Source organism: Coffea eugenioides, chromosome 9, assembly GCF_003713205.1.
Source record: "Coffea eugenioides isolate CCC68of chromosome 9, Ceug_1.0, whole genome shotgun sequence".
Lineage (NCBI taxonomy): Eukaryota > Viridiplantae > Streptophyta > Magnoliopsida > Gentianales > Rubiaceae > Coffea > Coffea eugenioides.
Window position 1 is genome coordinate 40,415,220 of NC_040043.1, and position 21,950 is coordinate 40,437,169.

A 21,950-nucleotide genomic window follows, 5' to 3' on the forward strand; every position below is an offset into this window, starting at 1 on the left:
TGAAGTACTTGCTTGCATCTAATGCATAGTAGGACATAAGGTATCCATGCAAGGTATGAACTTTATCCGAAATCCTATACATTGAATTCCTGTCTTTAGTATCTTTATCCACATCTGACCACTTGTAGATTCTAATAAATTATACCCTTACTGCAAAACAGGAGGGACTATGTAGGGGACTAAATTGATGGTTGAAAGGGATATGAAGGCAATTTGCAATTAAGCATGACAAACGTCAACTTCAGTCGATGTCATTAGCTACTAATTGTGATAAAATTCCTCAAAAATGCAATAAAAAAAAGTAGTTTACATCACAAGTTGTACAGCTTGCAATTTTAAGAAGCTACTGAATCTGACTCCTTTAGCAGACTGAAGTCAAAATCCATCAAAAAAGACACCTCTGAAAAGAAGAAAGCATAATTGTTATTCCATTCCATTGTACTTTCTTTTTCCCAGTCAAGTTGATATTCCTAACCAGCACCATCTTGTGGACTATCTCAAAGCTGATAGCGATGCCACAGCACAATGCCACACTAAACATGAGACTACACCCTAAATATGATCTCACTTGAAAATTTAATTATCTTGAACAGCTAAAACACCAGCATTGATACCCAGTGAACCATGATGAGAGGTCAAATAACCCACGAGGGGGAAAAAAAGAGGAATCCAACACACAGAATCCCCAAAAGAAAGGATCAAAAACTAAGACTGAATAAAAAGTCACGAATAAGTATAGAAATAATTAACACTTAGATTTTTATTCAATTTTCATTGGATAAAGTGTTTCAGAAGCCTTTCTTTCCTCCTTTAACCTAGCATTATGAGATGACAAATGCTGCTTCGTCCAAAGAGACAATATCGATAGAGTTCCTTAAGAAAAGAAGATGGCAAAATAGGCACTGCACTATCTTGTGAGCAGCATATCATGACAGTTGAAACAACTAAACTGTAAGGTACATCTGTCTGTATAACGAAACTTTTATGCAAAAGCAAAGCACATTCCATTTTTTGCCTGCTGCTTTGTCAATTTGGATCAAGATAAAAACCAGAATAATATTATTTCAGTGTATCCAACATCTGCATCAATGCGAGGAAAACTGTGTCCAGAAAATTTCTACTTCCCATTCAATACAAAGTTGAAATACAGTGTCTCTCTGAATGGATCAAACTCCAAAATTCATATCTATCCTACATGATGTAGTCTCCATTTGCTTCCGGACGCTATTTGAAAGAATTGTTGAAGTACTTGGACGTCCAAGTTTGCTCTCTGTACTCTTGATTCCTATTCAGATAAGACACAAGAATTTTAACTACTAAGAATAACTCCACATATGGAACAAGGATGCCGAGTTAATTGTAATCACTTTTCATGCCCTTTAAGAACTACAATCATGATTTTAATTGGAATGGAAAATGAACTAGATATAACCTTACAAAATCATGAAAAAGTGCCACCCCTTACTCTTTTAACAAGTCTTCCCCTTCACCTAAGACAAAAAGTAAAAGAATATGCCAAAGCAGCAAGAAGCTTGTATGACAATGAAATGGAGCACCGTAATCTTAGTCTTATCAAAGTCTTGATGGTTCAGCCAGTTATAACATAAATAAGAGTTTTATTTTGGCATGAGGCCAAAATAAGACTCCTTTGGTTGGATATTGTTCAATAAATAGTTCCAAGTGTTTTTTTGTTGAACCAAACATCTTGTGAAGCATTTTTCTGGTGACTTTGCTCAAATAGTAATACTTGCTGGTTCTACTATTACAATTTTCACAAACAAGCAGGGAGCTGAACTGAGTATAAAAGCCACCAACAATTTAGTTCGATGGCATCTATTACCTACTTGGTATTCTACTCCGACTCTTACTACAAGACGTGTTTCTTCATAAATGTATATCACCCCTAAGCACATATGCTTCATAGGATTCTTGTAGCTACTTGTTTATTTACTTATTCAGTATAAACCGAGTGTAAAAAAGATGTAATTCTCTAGTAATGATAGCTCATGATATCTGTAACTCTGGTGGATGGTGTCCCACACGCTGTGTTTACGAGTGTTTCCCTGTAGTTTGGTTCGTAATGTCAATAAGCAATATATTGTGAGTTAAATATCGACAAAATGGAATCCTCAACCTTGATTAGATAATGTCCAATAAATCAGAGATGTTATTATCCATTTAGCTAGAAGTATTTACTAATGTTGATTCTTGACTTGAGTTAGAGAACAAAAATAAAACTAAAGATTGTTTGTATTGAATCTTTTCACTATGTTATCTACCACTAGTTAACGAAACAAATAGAGGAAAAACTTCTAAAAGAAAGCACTTCAAGCTCAAAAGATTCAGAATTCAATTCAAAAAAGCCTAAATTATATCTATTCTGTGTAGTCAATTTTAGAAGAAGGTATATGAGGTAATGATAACTGCATGAAGTTTTGAATATGAGGGACTAACAGTTCTGTAGTCAATGACAAATTTCTGAATCTAGTTAGAATCTGTGCACAAATTAAAAGCTAACAATTAGAATCATCACCTACTATATCATACTATAAAATATTTGCACCAAAGATCATTGCTTTCATTGCCTAGATTGTACTTGCGTTTTCTTAGAAGGAAATTCGAAGATTGGTGATAAGAAGAATAGCCAGCAAGTTATCAACTTCTAAACTCTGAAGAAACATGTCTATCTAATGAGAATCCACGGGAGGGCATGCACTCATGCACAAACCTCACCCGCCTGTTGTCCTGCTGAAAGCATAATCTTGCAACTTTAGAGAAAAATTGAAGTACCTGAAAAGTATCTCCTGAAACCATCATTCACACTAGCATACTTTGTTGAGGCTCTTAAACTTTCTATGATAGAAACAGCAATGGTAAGGCTGAATCTAACTCTGTGATAAACTATCTGCCAGCTCCTTCAGCAATGATACTACATCAGCTGGTGATCCAAGAAGATATCTGGCACTTGATCTCTTTCGTCCCACTGCACAAGAGAAATAATTCTCACCCTTAAGATCAAGAACTGATGAGCCTTCATGCACTGTCAATCTATCACGCATCATTGACCACCAGTGCCCATTCCCATTGCTAGTTGTTTTCTTCTCTGACGATGAAAAAGTTTGAGGGGCTTTCTGGACAAAGGGCCTGAAGCTGCTCTTTTGTGCTGAAATTTTTGAAGCAGTTTGGTTTCTTGGCTTACTTATCTTTGCTCTTGAAGTGGTAGCACCTCCAACAGGAAGCTCTGGCTCGAAAAATGTGTATATATCTTCATCCTGAAACATTAAGTTCAAATGATATATTTTCAAATGTTCAAAGTAGAAAGACAAATACAATGCTGATGTGCACAATCACCCGTCTAGCTAAGTAGATTTAAGTTTCTGTAAGCCTTCATCAATAAATGAACTTATTGCAGCTGCAGATATAAATCAACAAACTCAAGCACAGTAATCAACATTTCATTTATAAGAAAATCACTAGAAAGAATTTGCAACTGTCCATACATTACATGAGAAACCCCTAGTGTTCCTCACTCGTGCCTAACATCAAAATATTAAAAGTTCTTTTTTCCATTTTGTAAAGAATTTCTGAAAGAAAAGTAGAATAGGATTGACTACATTTGACATGAAAAACTAGTCAAATAAACACATGAAAGCCAACAAGAAATAATTCATACTCCAATTTCAAAATTCAGGTGCAGAAAAGAAACTTCATCAAATGTGAACTCATTAAATTGCCACATTGATCATGTATGTGAAAATCACCATCATTTGAAATTTAGCAGGCTTGGCATTTTTTGAATTAACTTAGCTCTCAGTCTGCCAGTATGCTGGTTTTAAAGGAAATTGTTGTGAATGAGTTAGTTCCGTGTTTGGGAAAGTGAAGATGAACAGAAGTCAGAGTAGGAGAAAAAAGAAAAGAAAATGGCAGAGATTAAAGAAGAAACCACACAAATAAAAGAGAGAGAGAGAGAGAGAGAGAGAGAGAATTCAGATAAGAGAGTTGGGAGAGAAAAGAGTCAATTAGATCTGGGACTGATTTCATTCTAAGAACAAGCATCTCCTGATTGTGTGGCTCACTCCAATCACCTCTCTCACCAGAATTCAGCAACGGAAATGTAACTAACAAAATAAACAGCCTTATTACAAAGAATTGGCAATATCGACTGCCATTTAAGAGTTGTTAAAATGGAATATACCAAGTGTAGAAGACCATAAGAAATTTCTTTTTTACATTTTCAAAGTACAGATAACGATAAGAAGTTTCTTGAAAGCTAACTTGGCTTAAATGCAAAACCTGGGACAATAAGAACTCATCCCACAGTGCAAAGTTTAGTGAATTTGGGAATGTTCATATACATGTTCTCATCGTCACCTCTATGTGGTTCTGCCAAGAAGAAAAATAAACCATAAAAAATATAGAATATAAATTACTACAGGCTTCAGAAACCCCTTCTAGTTGAGACAAAAAGGAAAGACAGCTGGTTCCATCTCAAACTTGTTCTTCTAGTGGCCATTACTTGTAAAAGCAACAAAGCAAGAAGAACGGGAAACTGCACTCAGACGCATAAATGACACACAACAGGATCTATGAAGTCTAGGTTAGACACAAAGCGCTAAATAGCTAGACAATTGAAAGAGATTAATTCCTCCATGAACCAAGCAATCAACTAAAGAACAAGGAATTGATAATTCAGAAAGAACTGCATTCTTAGATTACAGATCAAAGAAAACATGAAAAAAGCAATGCATGCTACATAGACAGAGATAGACAAACACAGAGAGGGCGAGAGAGAGCTGCTGCACATCAACTACGGATATGCTCAACAGGTGAAATTCACATTCCATTGCATTCAACCACTAACTATGAGTCACTAGTATTGACCATGACCAAAAATGAGGACCCATATATTTGGTATACTGACAGTAAAGGTCAGAGCTATTATGGATTTAATGCTGTCATTAAATATTTATCATTGTTCTTCAAAATGTCAAGTTTGTTGATTGCAGTTTTGTGCAGATTTGTAATGATATGGATCTCAAACTTTCAAGCTTATAAAAGAAGCATGTGCACCTTAGGTAGGAAATGTCCAACACACAGTACATAGTCAATTGGTGCTTTGACATCATTGCTGTGAACAATTTCCCCCAGAATTCGATCAATTGCAGCACCCTGTATAACACAAAGTGGCAGGGATGGGCTTGCCTTTATTCAAGAACTGATAAATAATTTTATAGGAGAATCAGGACACAGACCTTGGTCACACCCACCGCTCGGACCTCAACTGATCGCCCACCTTGGACAACATCCACAGAAGCATTTGAAATTGGGCCTGTCCAGAGATGCTGCAGTAAATCTTTTGCTTGCAGCCTCCCAAACTCCACATCTGTCCTTGTTGTCCAGCAGCCATCAACCAAAAAGTATTAAATTGAAGCCAAAAGTAAAAAAAGGACTACCTTAGTATAAAATAGGAAGACAAATGAGCTCCAGAGTCAGGCACCTGCATGTTTATAGTTCCACACAAGTGAAGTTCGACGAAGCTCAAAATGAGAGCGTGGTGTCCTCTCAGTAAAGTACTCAAAGACATGCTGTCAGCAAAGGTGAATCAAAAGATTATAAAATGACACTTCAAGGGTTTTAAATTTAATTCCACGTGAAGTTAGATAAATGTACCTTCACACTATCCACCCAATCCATATGGAGATTTTCAGGCATTGTTGTCATCCAATCTCCCTTTGTACGGCGTAAAAACATCCCATGTTCTGCCGCCAGCCACAAGTTATATTCACCAAAATTCTGCAGAAGAAGTCAGACATCAAGTATAATCAAATTTCCATTTAAGAAACAAAATTGAACAAAGCAACAGAGAAAAAGATCACATGGGCATTCAGATCACCTCGTCAAGTACTTTTCTATCACTTCCACTGAGGATAACCACGGTGGTCTTTGGATCATTGCATAGCTTATTCAAAGGTTCTTTTAAATCTGGATGCAGTTTGACCTCCATTTCTTTGAATTGATCAATCCTTCTTCCAGGAGTATCCACTGGTTCAGTCAGAGTTGCATTGAATCCCTGACAATTGAATATAAGAGCAACTAGTCAAAAGAATTGCACTTAAAACAGCCAAAGGTCCGATCCCATCCTATCTCAGCTCGATGGATGAGGTCTTACATTCTGACAAAATATACATAGACATTAGAAACATTGGACTTGTATTATTTTGCAAACCGTAGTTTCCAATGACTAATAATAAACATGGAGGTTGTACACATCAGATGAAGTAAATGTTATCGACATTAGGTCCAACAGTGTAAAGAATTGAAGGCGTTAATTGCAGAATAAAAGGTAGAAAGATTCAATTTCAAAATTACTGAGGGATACTATTTATTTAAAGAGCATGCAGGGATAAATATTAAAAGATTTAGATAACATAAAAAGACGACACAATAATAAGACATTTCAACTAATATCCTGGTCAACCTGGTAAATGCTAGACAACTTGCATTGTTGTACAGACATTACATGCCCTTGAAAGTTTGCCACATGAAATATGCAAATAGTTTGAAGTTAAATAAGGAAGCAGGAATGAATGATCTCTTGCTGGTGTTAGATGTTGTAGGTCTACAGTTATTCTGATTCCATGCCAAAAATGTTCATAAGATTAGAGAAAATAAATGTTATTACAAACGTTTCAAAAGAAGCAGAAGATTTTCGTTATCCATGCTTTCTTGTGTTTCATCAATTCACTAAATTTCTTTCATTGTTATGCACATAATTTGACAAATCAAATTTGTTTGACTGTTAAAGCCAACATGCTTCTGACGTTGAAGCCCAAAAATTTTCATTATCCTTAAAACCATGCATAGCATCTCATGGTTGTTTATTTAATTGTCATCTCCTAATGCATCGCTCATCAAGTGTTTCTGGACATAAAAAATGGTCGATTTACCAGTTATTTAAGAATCTCTGTATGCATAACAGAGGCTCTTACATGTTATAATATGATACGGTCCTTTCCACTAAAATAAGGATTCTTAACATACCCGTGGAGGTTTATAGCTTGAAAGACTAAAATGAGAATTAAAAACTAGGGGTGTAAACAAGTCTAATCAAGCCAAACACCCTAGTGTTCAAGCTTGTTTGATTATTTTAACGAGCTTGAAATTTTGTTCAAGCTGGGCTTGTTCATTTACTTGATCGAACTGGAACAAGCTTTTTATCGAACTTGAAAGTTTTCAAACGTAAAATGCTGTTCAAGTTTGGCTTGGCTAGTTGGAGACCAAACTCAAACAAGCTCTTACCAGGAGCTCAATTCAAGTATCGAGTAGTTCGGTTCATCTGTTAGCCCTATTAAAAACTAGATCATGTTGTTGTACTACTACTTTCACAACATGAGGGATAATTGAGTGTTGTTATTTTAAAGTTATTTGAGCTGGTCGTTATTTTCAAGGTCATTTCAACTGGTTTTTATTATGTATAACACTTGGTGTAATTCTGTTACTGTAAATAGATAACCTCTATGGGGATATGCAAGATCTTACACGGTATGCAGACCTCTGTTCAACTAGAATAGGCATGTTTAATATAACCATGAATGTCTTTGACAGCAAAAAGACAAACAGAGCAGTTATAAAACAAACCATATAGTAATACTAGTTTCACATTACTAAGGCCTTTTCAGCTGAGGACTGAACAATTTTGAATTAATATGGCTCCATAAGTAGATGATGCTCATTATAAGATGCGCAAAAGGTCTTGGCGTACAAGAATGCAGATGAGAGACATAAGAATATTGCATAATGGATCCCATCTTCATAGGTAAGACAGAGAACATCCAAAGCATATTAAAGTGCATTGCAAAGTAATACAGATAGTTTATATTATGTGAAATGACCACTGTAGTTCAAGATGTTGGAGTGGGCATAGCTAATTATATTGACTTGACCACTCGAGGAACTGGTCCAGAAACTCGTATGCAATTATTTTGATAGCCCCAGATTTAAAAAAAAAAAACAAAACAAAAAAAAAACTCGAAAACACAGCTATCATTCTTCAGAAGATATGGCTGTTCCCTGTGGATGTCACTGCAGCCAATTGTTTAGAGCTTTTGAGACATGATAAAAAAATTTACACAGACTTCAAGTGAATGTACATGAAAGCAGAAGAACAAGGAATTTATTTTGCTGGCAACTAATTAGTCCAGTAATATGGATTTGCTATTGCAACGCATATAGTAAGCAAAGTATTTGAAATCAATGGATGACAGATACAACCAGAGAATTACAGCAGAACCTCATCAATATAATTTAGCATACCTCCATCTTTCTCCCTTATGTTGAGAAGACTATTCTTTAAAGTTTCAGGAGGACCTCCGACAAAGGTCAGGGAATCCTACTTGGATCATGTAAATGATGTGATTAATATGCTCAGAATACATATTTATTAACTTTTTTGCCCCAAAAATACACCTTGAAAAAGCCTTGTGTTGTTTATCTCCCTCACTTAGCAGTCCCATGTGCCTATGCTCTCCAGATTTCTTGTTAAGCGCTGTCCTAAAGTTAATTGCTGTAGCATCCCTTCTGATGTGCATTCAATCCTTAAATCCATTTCTGGTCCAGCTTTATTTGACCCATAAGTAGGTAAACATTTCAAGCATTAAGAAAAATTCTTTAAACTGTATTACTGTTAGGCAATGATTTTTGTTTCAGGGAGATAACCCATCACACCACAAAGAATATCATGAAAGAAATATACTGGATTTTCTAGCAACAGCTACTCCACTCTACAAGGCTAAGTATGCAATATATATGGTGGAGCTTCCCCAATTTACATAGAAGCTACTGTTATTATATAATACTAAAAGACAGAAAAAGACATTACCAGTATGAGCAATCTATTTTTTGACTGTAAGTAACGTTCAACAGCAACTCTGGTGGGAAGTAAAGGTGGAATTTGTCTAGTTCTCAGCTGAGCTTCTACAATTGTATCATTGAGCTCACTACACGCCAAAACAAAAAGTAAAATTTAATATTGTAGATGCACCACAAGAGATTTGAACTGGTAAAGTTCTTCACTGCACTCAGAAAGAAGTTTTTAGATTTATTCTTCACTGAAAGCTTTATTGCTTTGTTCCATATGAAAATATTTAAGCAAGAAAAGTATGATGTAACTACAAGAAAATTGGCTTGTTCTGAGACATACCAAAGGTTTCAAATTCTGTAATGCATTCATGATAAGTATTTCATCCAAATGATAGCTAAAGCAAACAATAAATTACACAAGGACTAAGACACTATGGAAATTCAATAAAACAAAAGTGTACCTCACAAAAGTTCCAGCCCATTCTTGCGATGTATGAGTAGTTATATGCATGAAATTGTGCTGATGTCGTTTTTCTCTTTCATCAGCAGGCATTGTCAAAGCATAACCAATTGAAGCAGCAACTTCAGTAATGTTCCATGGATTAACCAATATTGCTCCAGCACCAAGAGACTGAGCTGCACCTGCAAACTAAATGAAGAACACAAACAACATCATCATATCCCTTTTAAATAATTATTATAAACATGTTAGCAAAATCACCAAATGTAAACATCCCATGCCTAATACCCAAGTCATTTTTCTAAGTAGCATTCTAGTAGCATTTTCAGGGAGTTGCAATGCTAACTTGATGTAACCAAGAATTCCAAATAATATGGGATGAACACAATTTAAGTCTGTTATTAATCAAACCCCGAGAACGGGTGCCTGCTTCCTTTTCCAGGAAGAAGAAGGATTGATCAAAACTCTTGGGCAATACAGTATACAAAAAATTCAGCAATATCTAAAAATGGCAAAAAGCCATGGAACGCAGGAATATCTAGTTGACTCAGCTGCAATTGTCTCATCCCTTAAAATTCACAGCACCATCTAGAGTAGCTTAACATCTTGACTAATTCCAAATGAACTTTGCTTCTGTAGTTAGAATAACTCTTGCATTTGTTTGTCCTTTTTTGGAGTCACCATTGCAGATACACCTAGACACCCCTTCTAAGGAAATATGTTCCATTTTACTTTGCAGCAAAACCTTAATCCCATATAACAAAGAACTACATTCTTTCACACTACATCACTGAACCATTCGCTATCAATAACTTGTGACCCACATCTCCAGATTCGGTTTCTGGGGGACACAATGGAATTGTGGGAATGTTACATGACAATAGAGCACTATAAGAATTTAAGTTGTCGACTTATTAGGATACAAAACTGTTGCGTTGAAACAATGTCAAATCTTACAGAATGTGGAACAAGCTCCTGACACATGGTTTGAGAAGGGTTTTACAAAATTTTCCAAAAAATCTTTAGAAGACTTTGTGAAATCTAGGTAGAGCAATGAAAGAAATTTAAAAAGAGCCAGTTAACACAGTAACTTTTTCAGATTAGACAACTTAGTCCATTTTTGAGGCCAAGTCTCATATGTGGTTGTCCTGTAACATTTGATTCATTTGATCTGTTTACCATGGGATTTTTTTTTTTTTATCTCCTGTTCCTTTGCTCTCTAGATCTTCATGGATATTTAGTCGTCTACTTACAACTACATCAAACATTCTTAAACCTTCATTTGTTCGCCATGATTTCATTCAAAAAACAGCAATCTCAACCTATATCCTCAGAGAACTGAGAATTTCTCTTCCAAGTAATATCTTACATCTAAAATGTCCATAGCAAAATCTAGCAGTGGAAAGCATTTTCAAAAATCAAAGTCATGCTTGTTTTAAAAGCAAAGATGAAGATTCCAGTATGTAGTATCTGCAGCCTGATACACATACAAGTCTAGCAAGTAGCAAAGATATATTGAGTTTGAATTCAATAAATTTTAATCCTTCAAATTGTATCAAGAATAAGCTAGTGATTCACAGTTCGTGTCTTTGACAAACATAAGCAGAGAATTTACATTTGGAACAGCATACTAAAACCAGATTGCTTTAAATTGGACAAGATACATTGCAAAATATCAACACCAAAAACTGCACTATCCAAATATTGGCTCTTTCACAGATATAGCTTACTGGTAATGGTCATCTGCAGCTAGCAATATTACTTTCCAATTCATTCTTGCAAAAAAAATCTTTAAAAAATAAATAAATAAATAAATGAACACTATTTGCTACCTCACTTAGGATGAGAACCCCTTTCTTCTCGGCTTGGCAGGCCACAAACTCATAGCTGACGAGATTCATACCATCCCTTAAAGATGTTACTAAAGCCACATCTGAAAGAGAAATTATATGTATAGGAAAGAGTAGGGTAACAGACGTGTAAAACATAAAATTTCCAGAGTACAACATGAGGATGCTGATGGATATATTGTCCTTAAAGTACTAATGATGCAACTAGTTGGATAAACACATTATACGATTAGAAATGCCTAATTGTCAGCACAAGTGTAATACACAACCACAGCATTTTTTAACATGCAAGCTTGCGTGTTTAAAATTGTTCTTCCAAAAAGCATAGGGCATAATACCCTCCTAGTTGAGTAACTTGTAAATATAAATTCAGCACTAAGCGAGTAAGAGATCCAACTTGCTCCTTTCAAATGAGGTATTCAATCCCATCTTTTGGGTCAACAAAAAAGAACCAACTATTTTAAGCCACATAAAACATGAATGAAAAGGTACCGGTAACAGCATATAGTGCACATAATGCATGAAAGTCAAGAGATCTATCCTGCAAGAAGAGATGATAGTGGCATTAGTACTACTCATATAAACAATAATACCATCTGAAAGATATTGAAAAATATAACCAAGTAGAACAGGCATTGCGAAGAAGATCTAAATTTTAAACATGATACTACTACTTGTACAAGTTCTATTGACATCATGAACACGAGTTCGAAATCTTAATCTCATCATATGCTTGTGGCATGCAAGAGTAAGGCTTCAAAGGAGTATGTCAGATTGTGCAAACATGTCCTTTTCTATCAAAGTATCTAAAAGATTGATAATCATCACCATTACTATCCCAGTGCCCAGAAATTTTTCAATTATGACTTTATAGTAGCGGTAGAGCCATATCACTAACAAAGCTGCATCTCTTTAACAAAGCTGCATCTCTTGTCCTTCTAGTCATCTGGTATTGCCCGTATTGATAGACCACATTTGTTGGACCCATTTTCTTTTCAATCAATGAAAACGTATGGTTTGTTATTTGCTATGCCTCTGCAGATGACCTCTCATTTATTTTTCTTCAATAGGGAGTATCCAGTTCAAAAGGCTTTTGTCTTACAGTTTAGGAGGTAGTTGATATTCGTATCCTTGTAAAGGGGAGTTTGTTTCCCTTCTTTAATTGGTGTCATAGCTGATCACAATGTTTTCGTTCTCTGGTTTTCACTGTTTGTTTTTATTCCTTAAATGTAACAGCCTTGCCACTATGATATGAAACATGATCAGTCAAGTACAATTCTATTGACAAAACCACCAAGAATACAGAAAGCTTATCACCTTTAGTGCCAAAAAGAAAAAGATAGAACATAAAGAAACAATATAAACTCTGACAGTCTGACCAGTTCTCAAATATCCAAACAGGGGAAACCAACCTATCAGCTTGTTTGGACAAGAAAACATTCAACTACCCCATTTTAGACCATTTGACTGGCCAGCAGCTCATATGATGGATTCTCCATTATAAGCAAAAGCAGAAGAGATGCCATATTGTTAAGTACATAGAACAAAGACCATACCTCATCAATTAGATGTGGTTTTCTTATGTACCACATATAATAAGGTTAGTCTTAAACATAATTTGTGACTCACAACCTAAGGTGAACTAACAACATGAGGTAGAACCATCTAAAACATTCTGAACATATCAATGAAATCATTCCAAATGCTCCAGTTGAATCTAACTTGCATTTAGATGTTTTCCAGGCAACAAGGGTACCCTTTCTTACATTGTAATAGGTACAGAAAGCACATGGAAGAAAATTTCAAAAGAAAGGAAACTGTAGGAAAGAAGTGAAAATTTTTCCACCTCACTTGTATTGTTAATTCTTCCCAAATTTTTGCAAGTTGGAAAACAAAAGCAATTAAATGTGTTACAGTTAATATGCCTGGGTACTAGATTAGGATGATTAAGGAATATACTGGATCAACGTGTCAAAGGTACAAAATGGAGGACTAAGCTGAGCCTGAGCCAAAACATTTAAAGCCAAAACTGGAATTTTATTATGAAAAAAAAAAAAAAAAAGCAAGCATGAGAATTTAGAACCAGTAGGGGAGAAATTGTGTATGACACCAAGTTCAAAAATAAAGCAAAAATGACTATGCATCTAGGGCTTCCCGGCAATTGAGACAGTTATAAACTCAGCCCATCCAATGATATTCTACTACAGAGAATTAAATTATTCTCCTGTCATAGCTGGGAAGCATCCATGTAATTATGGTGTAATGAAGTCCTTTAAAAGGTGAAATTGAAGCTATGCATCCTAAACCAAAAGAGCAAAACTTTGAATGCACAGTCGGTCAACTTCTGCACAGGATACAGCATCTTAACATATTATCTCCAGATAAAAAATTAAAGAAAATGCTTCCTTCAGTCTATGTTTCATAACCTTAACACTCCAAAATACCAGGAATCCAAGGAAAAGTTAACATTTCAATGTATCATGATAATACGATCTTCTAACTCTAACAACAGATCTTGGGCTTAAGAGACAAACCAGATGATGTATTGGAACTGCAGTAAGGGTTCCAAATCTTCCATTAATACGTCCAACAATTTCATGAACTTGACATGTAAGCTTCTGATCTGTCAAAATAAGCAAGCAATACTGAGCATAAATCACCTGATTCTTTTATCAAAACAGTTGTGGGTGGCGGGGGGATAGATGAAATGATCAGGAGAGCAATTTAGCTGCTATGACAAATGCTCAATAAATGCATGTTGAGTTCCATAAGGCAACTCAACAAAATGAATTAAAGATGTCCTTTGATCTCAACAAGAGAAGAGAAGCTGTATCAAGAGAACAGAATTTCAAAAGCCTTCAAGAAAAGCATATATTTCACACTCATGAGAATTCGACGAGGAAAAATCATCTAATGAACGGAAGGTGCTAAACTACCATGATCCTAAGATGAACTAAAAGCTGCATATCCAAAATGTGAAGGTCATCTTATGAAAAGCACTTCATAGCTTTTCTGCACGCTTTCTTTAACTCAATTGGATCTCCAAGATCCTCTACATGCTCAAGATTAAAGATACTTGAGCAGAAAGCTATAAGTGAATTCCACATGGAACTAAACATGTGAGTTGAAATAGCCTCAATTTCTGCTTTTAAACATGTTTTTCCTTCTCCATTTTCTCCTTTCCTTCTTTCGTAGACCATTTAAACTTACCCATGAAGATCGGTATTCTAGACAATTAACGCAATTACTAAAAATACCAGATTTATGAGATGTGGATGATAGGTAGCACAAAATCTGCAAATTCAAAGTTCTAGCAGAAGACAATGATCATAGTACTTCTACATTGATAAACATTTGCAGTTATAATATGGAGACTTACATTCGGGAACATCAGTCCTTGTTGGAACTGCAATCTGCAATAGAACAACCTTGTCTTGCCAAACTGGGTTTTCTTCAAGAAACTTTTCGAATGCCAAAATCTTTTGAGGAATTCCCTTAATCATATCTAGACGATCAACTCCCAACATAACCTGTTCATGCAATGGTCAGCACGAAAGCTATGTAACTGGACTTATGGAATTGCTAATACTTGATAAAGGCTAATAGCGACCCCAGTTTCTGAGATTAGCTCAAGATACAGATCACATTTACATGGTTAGCATGCTAATCGTTCGGGTTTGAACACAAATCATTGGCTCGAATCTCACATCCATAACACTAGGAAGTGGACTGAGGTTCTCATTCTTCTTTAGCATGTAATGGACCAAAACAAAAGGAAATTATATTCTAGAATCAAATAAAGCACAGTAATTGTTCTTCTGCTGCCTTTCCATAGAAGCTAGAATTTAGTTGACACGCTTAGCCATATACTCCCCTCTAACATAATCTATAACAATGCAAGGGGCACACCAGCTTAGTTAGCTGCTCAACCAATCACTAGCTCATCTACTCAAGTATGAGCAGTCAGCACAAAAGTTCAAAATCTAATATATTAGAGTAATATTCTGCAATATCCAACGCGGCCCAAAATGCTGGAGTTTCTGCAGAGGAGCAGGCAAGAGTAATGTCATGAGAATACATGTATTTACACTTCACGCATGTTGCCTGGAAACAATCTCCACCATATTTCGAAAATATCTATCTTTAGCCTTTACCAACAGTTCAGATGTCAGTTAGCAAAATCTCTGTTGATTCTCATTGTAACCAATTAAACATGGCCATTTACATGAGCACTTTTACAAAATCAATTCCTCAAATTTAATAATGAAGCAAATTACTGCCCATAGATTTAGATAATAAGATAAAATATTAACCTTTTGTGAACTCTTGAGTTAATTTTGCAAAGAACTCACGCTTGAAGTTCCTTCAGTACATTAATTGAATACTGCAATGGCACAAACACTTACTATTGCAATATAACTCATTTGTTTAACCAATTCATGATAATAAGAACTTTGACATAGGAATTGTCCATCATGTTTGTTTGACGTAGCTTTTCAAATGATAGGTACTGCAACCTTTGGTATAGTTCAAGAAAGGAAGAACAGAAAGATTAGACAAATGCAAGTGTTACTACTCAATACATAAAATTGAATTAACTCCACAGGTGGCTGACACATTTCAATCAAGTTGTTAGTCCTTTACAAGTTTGACATAGAAAAAGAGAAAATGAATTACAATTTAGTCCAATTGCAGAATGAAACGATTGCAAAAATATTTATTTCATTTCTCTTATTAATTATGGTTCCTTTTAGCATGCGGTAAGGTGCTTTTCGATTGTCCCGTACTAAATTTTAGAATTTTTAGGGAATTTTTTCTTTACAACCTCTTTTTGGGCAGAGACCAAATCAGACTAAAAGTGGAAGAGGGGAGTTTTTTATATTAATAAAAGGAAAGAAGCTCATCTTACTTTCGTGGGGTGTTCATAACTAGCACTTACCTTTCGTCCAGCAAATCTTTCTTTCAGTTCCCTGATGTGATCTTTAACTTCAGGAAGCTCAAGAGCACGAATGAACCGACTAGAATCTATCCCGATTGGAAACTGTTATTCAGATTCATGTTGAGAAAATGTTAGTTATTCTGCAACCTTGTCATAGATTCCAGTTGCATTGTGGTAACAGAAAAGCTCTACTGATTATACAACATGCTTACCGCAGCCACACGTGTAAGCTTTCCTTGATCCTCTACTCCTTCTGGTGTGCCCTCAAGCCCAAGAATACGAGTGCAGGCACTGACAAAGTGTCTTGCATAATCATACGTATGGAAGCTGAGGGGCAAATTTTGAAACAGTAAAAACAGGAATCATCTTGGGAAATTTGCCTTGTGGCAAAGCATGAAGAAACAACTCATTATACATGAATATTGACTTATACACAAGAACAGAAATGGGGCATTACATATTAGAAAAGCAAAGACCTTCAGAAAATAATGACAAAAACTTTCCCTATATCAACTTCTCAGAAAATTTAATCTTAAAAAAGAGTCAAATGTACTACATTTTAACGGGAGGATGGAGCGCTAGAGGCTTTTTAAGGAGTGCTAATATCATTTTCCCAAGTAAAAAGCAATGCAATACCAATTAAGTCATAGCTTCTGTTGAAGGATTTCAGGGTGAAGGTTACTCCCAACATCTCTGCCTAATTTAATGCACTCAGTAACCTATAGCAGCTTCAGAAGTGCCTAAAATGTGTCTCTGAGCAAGTATTCAGTGATTAAGTTAGTGTACTACATCTTCTCTTTTCTAATCAAAAATTGAAAGTTAAACAAAATGAGATATGGTGGTTTTGAACACTCAAAAGCTCTGAGATTAAGCTTAATCTACCTTCAATAGGCAAAAGGTCCCGTTATTAGCTACTCCACAACCTTCCAAGGTTCAGTAAGAAGTAATCAAAGCAACAAAGAATGTTAATCACTCAACAGTAAACTTGAAAATGGTAAAAATTCAATTCTTTTTCCAGTATCATTGATAATAAATTGATTAGAAAGGAAACAAAGGACGATTTGCTTGTTAGTCTTGCCAAGCATATGACAGATAACTCAATTTCATTTAAAATTATACATGGCTTATAGATGTTTGTGCAGTTTCTTTCAAAGTACAACTTAAAATCCTTGAGGCAAATTTGAACACCAAAATATAAGGCTTTTGAAGAATTCCCAACATCAAACCCAATATCAGGCCAGGAATCACATTATTTGTGCCACCTGTCAGTCTCACTCATTTAAAGTTAGAGACAATAACCATAGCCTACAGTCAATCATCAGTTTAGATGACTTGTAAAAATTTACAAGTTCCAGTCACATAGATAAGACAATATCTAATGCTACTACAATCTTAACCACTGCAACTGGGATATATAAGCAAATTCTGTAGAATACAGGCCAAGATACAGAAACTATTAAAGTTTGCCACATTGGATCCGAGGCGAATTGAGCATTATTTGACCAATAAATTTCCAGTGACCAGAAACACAACTTCAGGAAAGCTCCCAACCTAAGAAACTGGGAAATCCATCATCTTATGAAATATACTAGAAGGTGGCCTTGAATACCTATTTGTGTATCCAAGGACAGATGCTGTCAGAACTTAGAACATCAATATTGAAGAGCTAAATACTTGCAGCATACTTCAGTATGGCAAAACTGATATTGGTTAGGTAAAAGAAAGGTATATAATCAAATGAAGTTCCAGACCTATTATGACATTGCAGTCGTTCAACCAACTGCATTACTGCTTACTTTTTTCTTGAAACTATTGCCATATAACCAGCATTTCACTCCACAATCAATTCTTTGATCTATTTCTGCTGTTGCAGTTTGGACTCAATATTACATGCACGTTCAGTTAAACTTACAGACCTGAGTTTTGGAAAGCTAAATGGCTATTTAGAATCTACATGTCCAGCTTTGACCCTAGCCAGCTAGATAGCTAATTCGTAAAGTGATTATGATGACAATATGCAATCCATAAGGATCTCAGAGAATTCAGAAACCCAGGTATGACAAGCATTGACTAGCAATCAATGTGAAAGCTACTTACCCAACCAAATCAGCAGCAAGAACAGATCTTAGCAGTTTTGATCTAGATGGCAGTGTCCGGTGAATCTCAGATGAGGGGAATGGTGTGTGGAGAAACCAGCCAACTTTCATTTGCATATTATACTTTTTCAGGTATTTTGGAAGGAACATGAGATGGTAATCATGGCACCAGACAACATCACCCTCCTCGTAATGCTCATTGACAACATCTGCAAACAGCTGATTTGCTTTCTTATATGCCGAAAACTGAGACTGGAAGCTACGTGTTGTTGCAAGTCTGTCTTCTTGAGGAAGCCCAAGATAATGGAAAAGAGGCCACAATATGTTGTTACAGTAGCCATTGTAGTATTGGTGTACAACCTCTTCATCAAGGAAAACCGGAATGCACCTCTGTTGTCATTAGCAAAATTCAGCAAAGAAAATCAGTAAGCACTTATGTGAAGAACCAAGATGCAGAACAAAGTCAAAGGTTCAGAACCATTTTCAAAGTCTTTACATGAGAGGTAGTGATATAAAAACAATAATCAACAAGACTTTCAGATAGGACAAATAACTGTAGAACCTTTTCAGCTAAAGCCTCGGTGAGCGATCTCTGTCCAACTTCATCAGGTACATTTACCCCTGCCCACCCAATCCATCTGGTTTCAAATTCGTTGACGCCTTCAGAAATATATACAAGCAACAATTAGATTGTGATGAGAATAAAAACCCCAAACATCTAATAAGGAAGGAAGATCAACCTTTCTGATGCAGATTTCCAGGCAGTATATATATTTGTCAAGGGAGTGAGATATATTTATGCTGATTATAATTCCAAAAACTAAACCATTGTTCTAGCAACTGTCAATTGTGGTAAAGGCAGATAGTTATTTGACTACTCACCCAGTAGAGCACTAACTAAGCCACCTGCACTTATTTCGAGCTGCCACGAGTCCTCACCCGTCCTAACTGCAGCTACAGGGAGCCGGTTGGCCACAACCAACAAGCGTTGCTTAGAGGGCCATCCATCTTTCTTCTCACATCCATCATGGAGAGTTTTTGATTCTGCAATCCCATCCAATAACTCTTCGTCACCACTCCTCTTATCAGCATCAGATAAATATATGTTATTCCTGTTTCTGTGAATATCGATGTCTCTGTTAGCATCTCTGGCATCCTCATTTGAACTGTAAGATCTGCTGGATCTTCTTATTTCTCGGTCTCTCAAAAGCCTTTCCAATCTTGTTGTATGAATAGCTGGGTTGTAGTCATTCACTATTCCAGGCATCTTTGTGGTTTGAATATCATCCTGCAGTACAGCCACAGTAAATCATAGTACTGGAAATTCTTGTTTGCATAAGCATATGAATCTTCAAGGGATTCATCATTAGTATTATCTCCTATGCTCTTCAAAACTGTGACATTCAGAAGATTGTTTTCAATTTTTACTGCCAAAAATCTATTTCTGGGACATATTATTAATGTTTCATCAGCTGCTAGAATAATTTAAAATTTAAAAGAAATGGAAACAAACAAAAACTAGTGCAAAATGGAGATCTAAAAAGGTCTCCTGACAAGTCACAACTTTGAACAACACTTGTAAAAGTAAAGAAATGCAAACTATGATCACAATAGAGCTTTGCTACTTGAGATGTAAAAGGGAAAGCTCCTAATAGCGATGAAATCACAGAGAAGGTCTTAGTGTTGATGCCACAAGATTGAAACCAAGGTTCGCCTTCATGACCTACCAACCCAATATAAAAATTTCTAAGAAAAGTTTTACGCTAAGCTATTGAGTTTACTTATTCGTCTAAACTGATTCAAGTTTGGGATGTACAACTAAGTGATAACCACAGCACTCTTTCCATTTTTCTTTTCCTGCAAGATCCAGTCTGTTTAATTGGTAACATGGAAGTAAACATCTTTCTGAGAGTAATTCAACTGAATTATGATTAATCGCAGAGGACTGACATCAATTATCCTTAATTAAGCACTAAGGGAAAGAACAAAAATCTCCTGCCAAAATTCGTCAAATTGCTTTGCATTTTCATTACAATGTAGACAAGGGCCAAAACCAAATCCCGTCAATGTAATAGAAATCATCTGGTGGTTAACTTTTCTTTAAGGGGAGGAAAAACCCATTTCCCTTTTCCTTCTTGTAACTTACTGCAAATCACCCTCCACAGCACAGTTGATGCAGAGGATTATGATCAACTAAAAGAGTTCCAGGAAGAAAGTTTTTTACTCAGCACAACATTTTAACTAGAATGCATGACCATAATTATCACCCATTATGGCATCAAATGCAATAGATACTAGTATACATACGCATAAACGTGCCCAAGATCGAACAGATTGTGTGCAATTCGTAACCAAGATTTTTTTCACAAAAAAAAAAAAAAAAAACTTGTAATTTAGTGAGCCATAAAAAAGAAATATGCAACATAAAAAAATTGACCAAATTAACTTTAATTCCCACAAATTACCAAATATGGAGAGCACATATGTCTGTGCACAAACTTTCTCTGTTTCCTCCCACAGAATGCAAAGGGAAAGTGATGATGGGGTCGGTGAGAATTATATTATTGTCACTAAGAACAGAGACACTTTATCACTAAGATTATATCCGATTCTCATGTCGTTCATGCACACTTCCTTCTATATACATTTCAATGGAGAATTTATGTCGAACGATTCCGCTACAATTATCAAGAAGAGGGCAAGAGCAAAATATCAAGAACTAGAAGAATGCAATTGAAGCTAAAAAACAAAAAGATCGATGATGTCACCTTGATATTATTGAGTTTTCTTTTTTTTTCTTTTTTTTTTTTTTGTTTGTGTTAATATCAGAAACTTTCCCTGAGATTTTGCCATTATATCACTTAGCTCCCCTTGTGTTTGAAAAATATCATCAACCTCCCCCGTCAGGTTGATTGGACTATCAACAGCTGCGAAGTGGCAAAAATGCCTTGAATTATCCAGAATTATTAAATTGGAGGGAATAAAATCTAGGCGGGAAAAAAAAACTATCAAGAAAATAACAAAATTGCCATTTGTGTACCTGATTGGCACGCTTTCCTCTATATATATATATATATATATATATTGCAACGATAACAGTTATATAACATATTTTAGCTTAATCTAGGGAGAGGAGGAGTCGATGGCATTCCGTCAGAGGAAGTCATTTAAAAATGACAACTACAATTAAGTGGCAAATACATTATGGGAGGTAAGGGTTAAACCCTTACCTCCCACCCCACCGAGACTTTTAAGTGTCTTGGTGGTACCAAAAGGATATTCTCAGAAACAAATTATCATCTCTCTCTTTTGTTCTATTTTTTTATTATTATTACTTTAGTTCAAATGAGCTGACGTGTTACAAAAATGTCACTTCCAAAAGAGGTTGATGATTTTTTTTTCAAACCTGAGGGGTGTTAAGTGATATTAGGTCAAAACTCAGGGGAGGTTTCTGATGTTAACCCTTTTTTGGTGGGCAATTCAATTCTTGTAAAAAATGCAATTATCCTTGTGTGGTTCCAGACTCATTTCGTGTTTAGATTGCATTTTCTAGAATTTTTTGTAGAAAAATTAATATAGCAATTTGATGTATGTGAGAAAAAAAGATAATAGGGAAATGTGATCACGGAAAACGACGCAATTTTCCAGCGAAAAAATGGCTGTCCAAACAAGGCCAATTATCAACAATTTCAATACAAACCCAAATTTTGCTTTTGAATTTTGAACTGCTAGAAGGCTCCACACTC

General features: G+C 35.6%; 1 protein-coding gene across 1 annotated transcript; it reads right to left on the reverse strand.

Annotated features, from left to right (window-relative positions):
* Window positions 1–912: 912 nt before the first annotated feature.
* LOC113783115 (alpha,alpha-trehalose-phosphate synthase [UDP-forming] 1-like) lies at window positions 913–20,901 on the reverse strand. The gene is made up of 19 exons (XM_027329155.1): window positions 20,670–20,901; window positions 19,087–19,492; window positions 18,767–18,864; window positions 18,206–18,594; window positions 16,321–16,435; window positions 16,109–16,210; window positions 14,549–14,699; window positions 13,704–13,792; window positions 11,662–11,710; window positions 11,152–11,252; window positions 9,321–9,508; window positions 8,879–8,996; window positions 5,894–6,070; window positions 5,671–5,793; window positions 5,498–5,585; window positions 5,253–5,383; window positions 5,071–5,169; window positions 2,791–3,272; window positions 913–1,285 (listed from the first exon to the last, which is right to left on the reverse strand). The coding sequence occupies exons 1-18, from the start codon at window positions 20,685–20,687 to the stop codon at window positions 2,886–2,888; spliced, it is 2,829 nt and encodes a 942-aa protein (XP_027184956.1). The 5' UTR covers window positions 20,688–20,901; the 3' UTR covers window positions 913–1,285; window positions 2,791–2,885.
* Between the last annotated feature and the right edge of the window lie 1,049 nt (window positions 20,902–21,950).

Excerpts from the sequence above, each read along its gene's own strand:
- LOC113783115 (XM_027329155.1), bottom strand. Across the intron at positions 11,711-13,703 it reads CAGTTCCAATACATCATCTG|GATAGATCTCTTGACTTTCA; the intron begins GTTTGTCTCTTA and ends CTCTTCTTGCAG. Across the intron at positions 11,253-11,661 it reads TGCACTATATGCTGTTACCG|ATGTGGCTTTAGTAACATCT; the intron begins GTACCTTTTCAT and ends TTTCTCTTTCAG.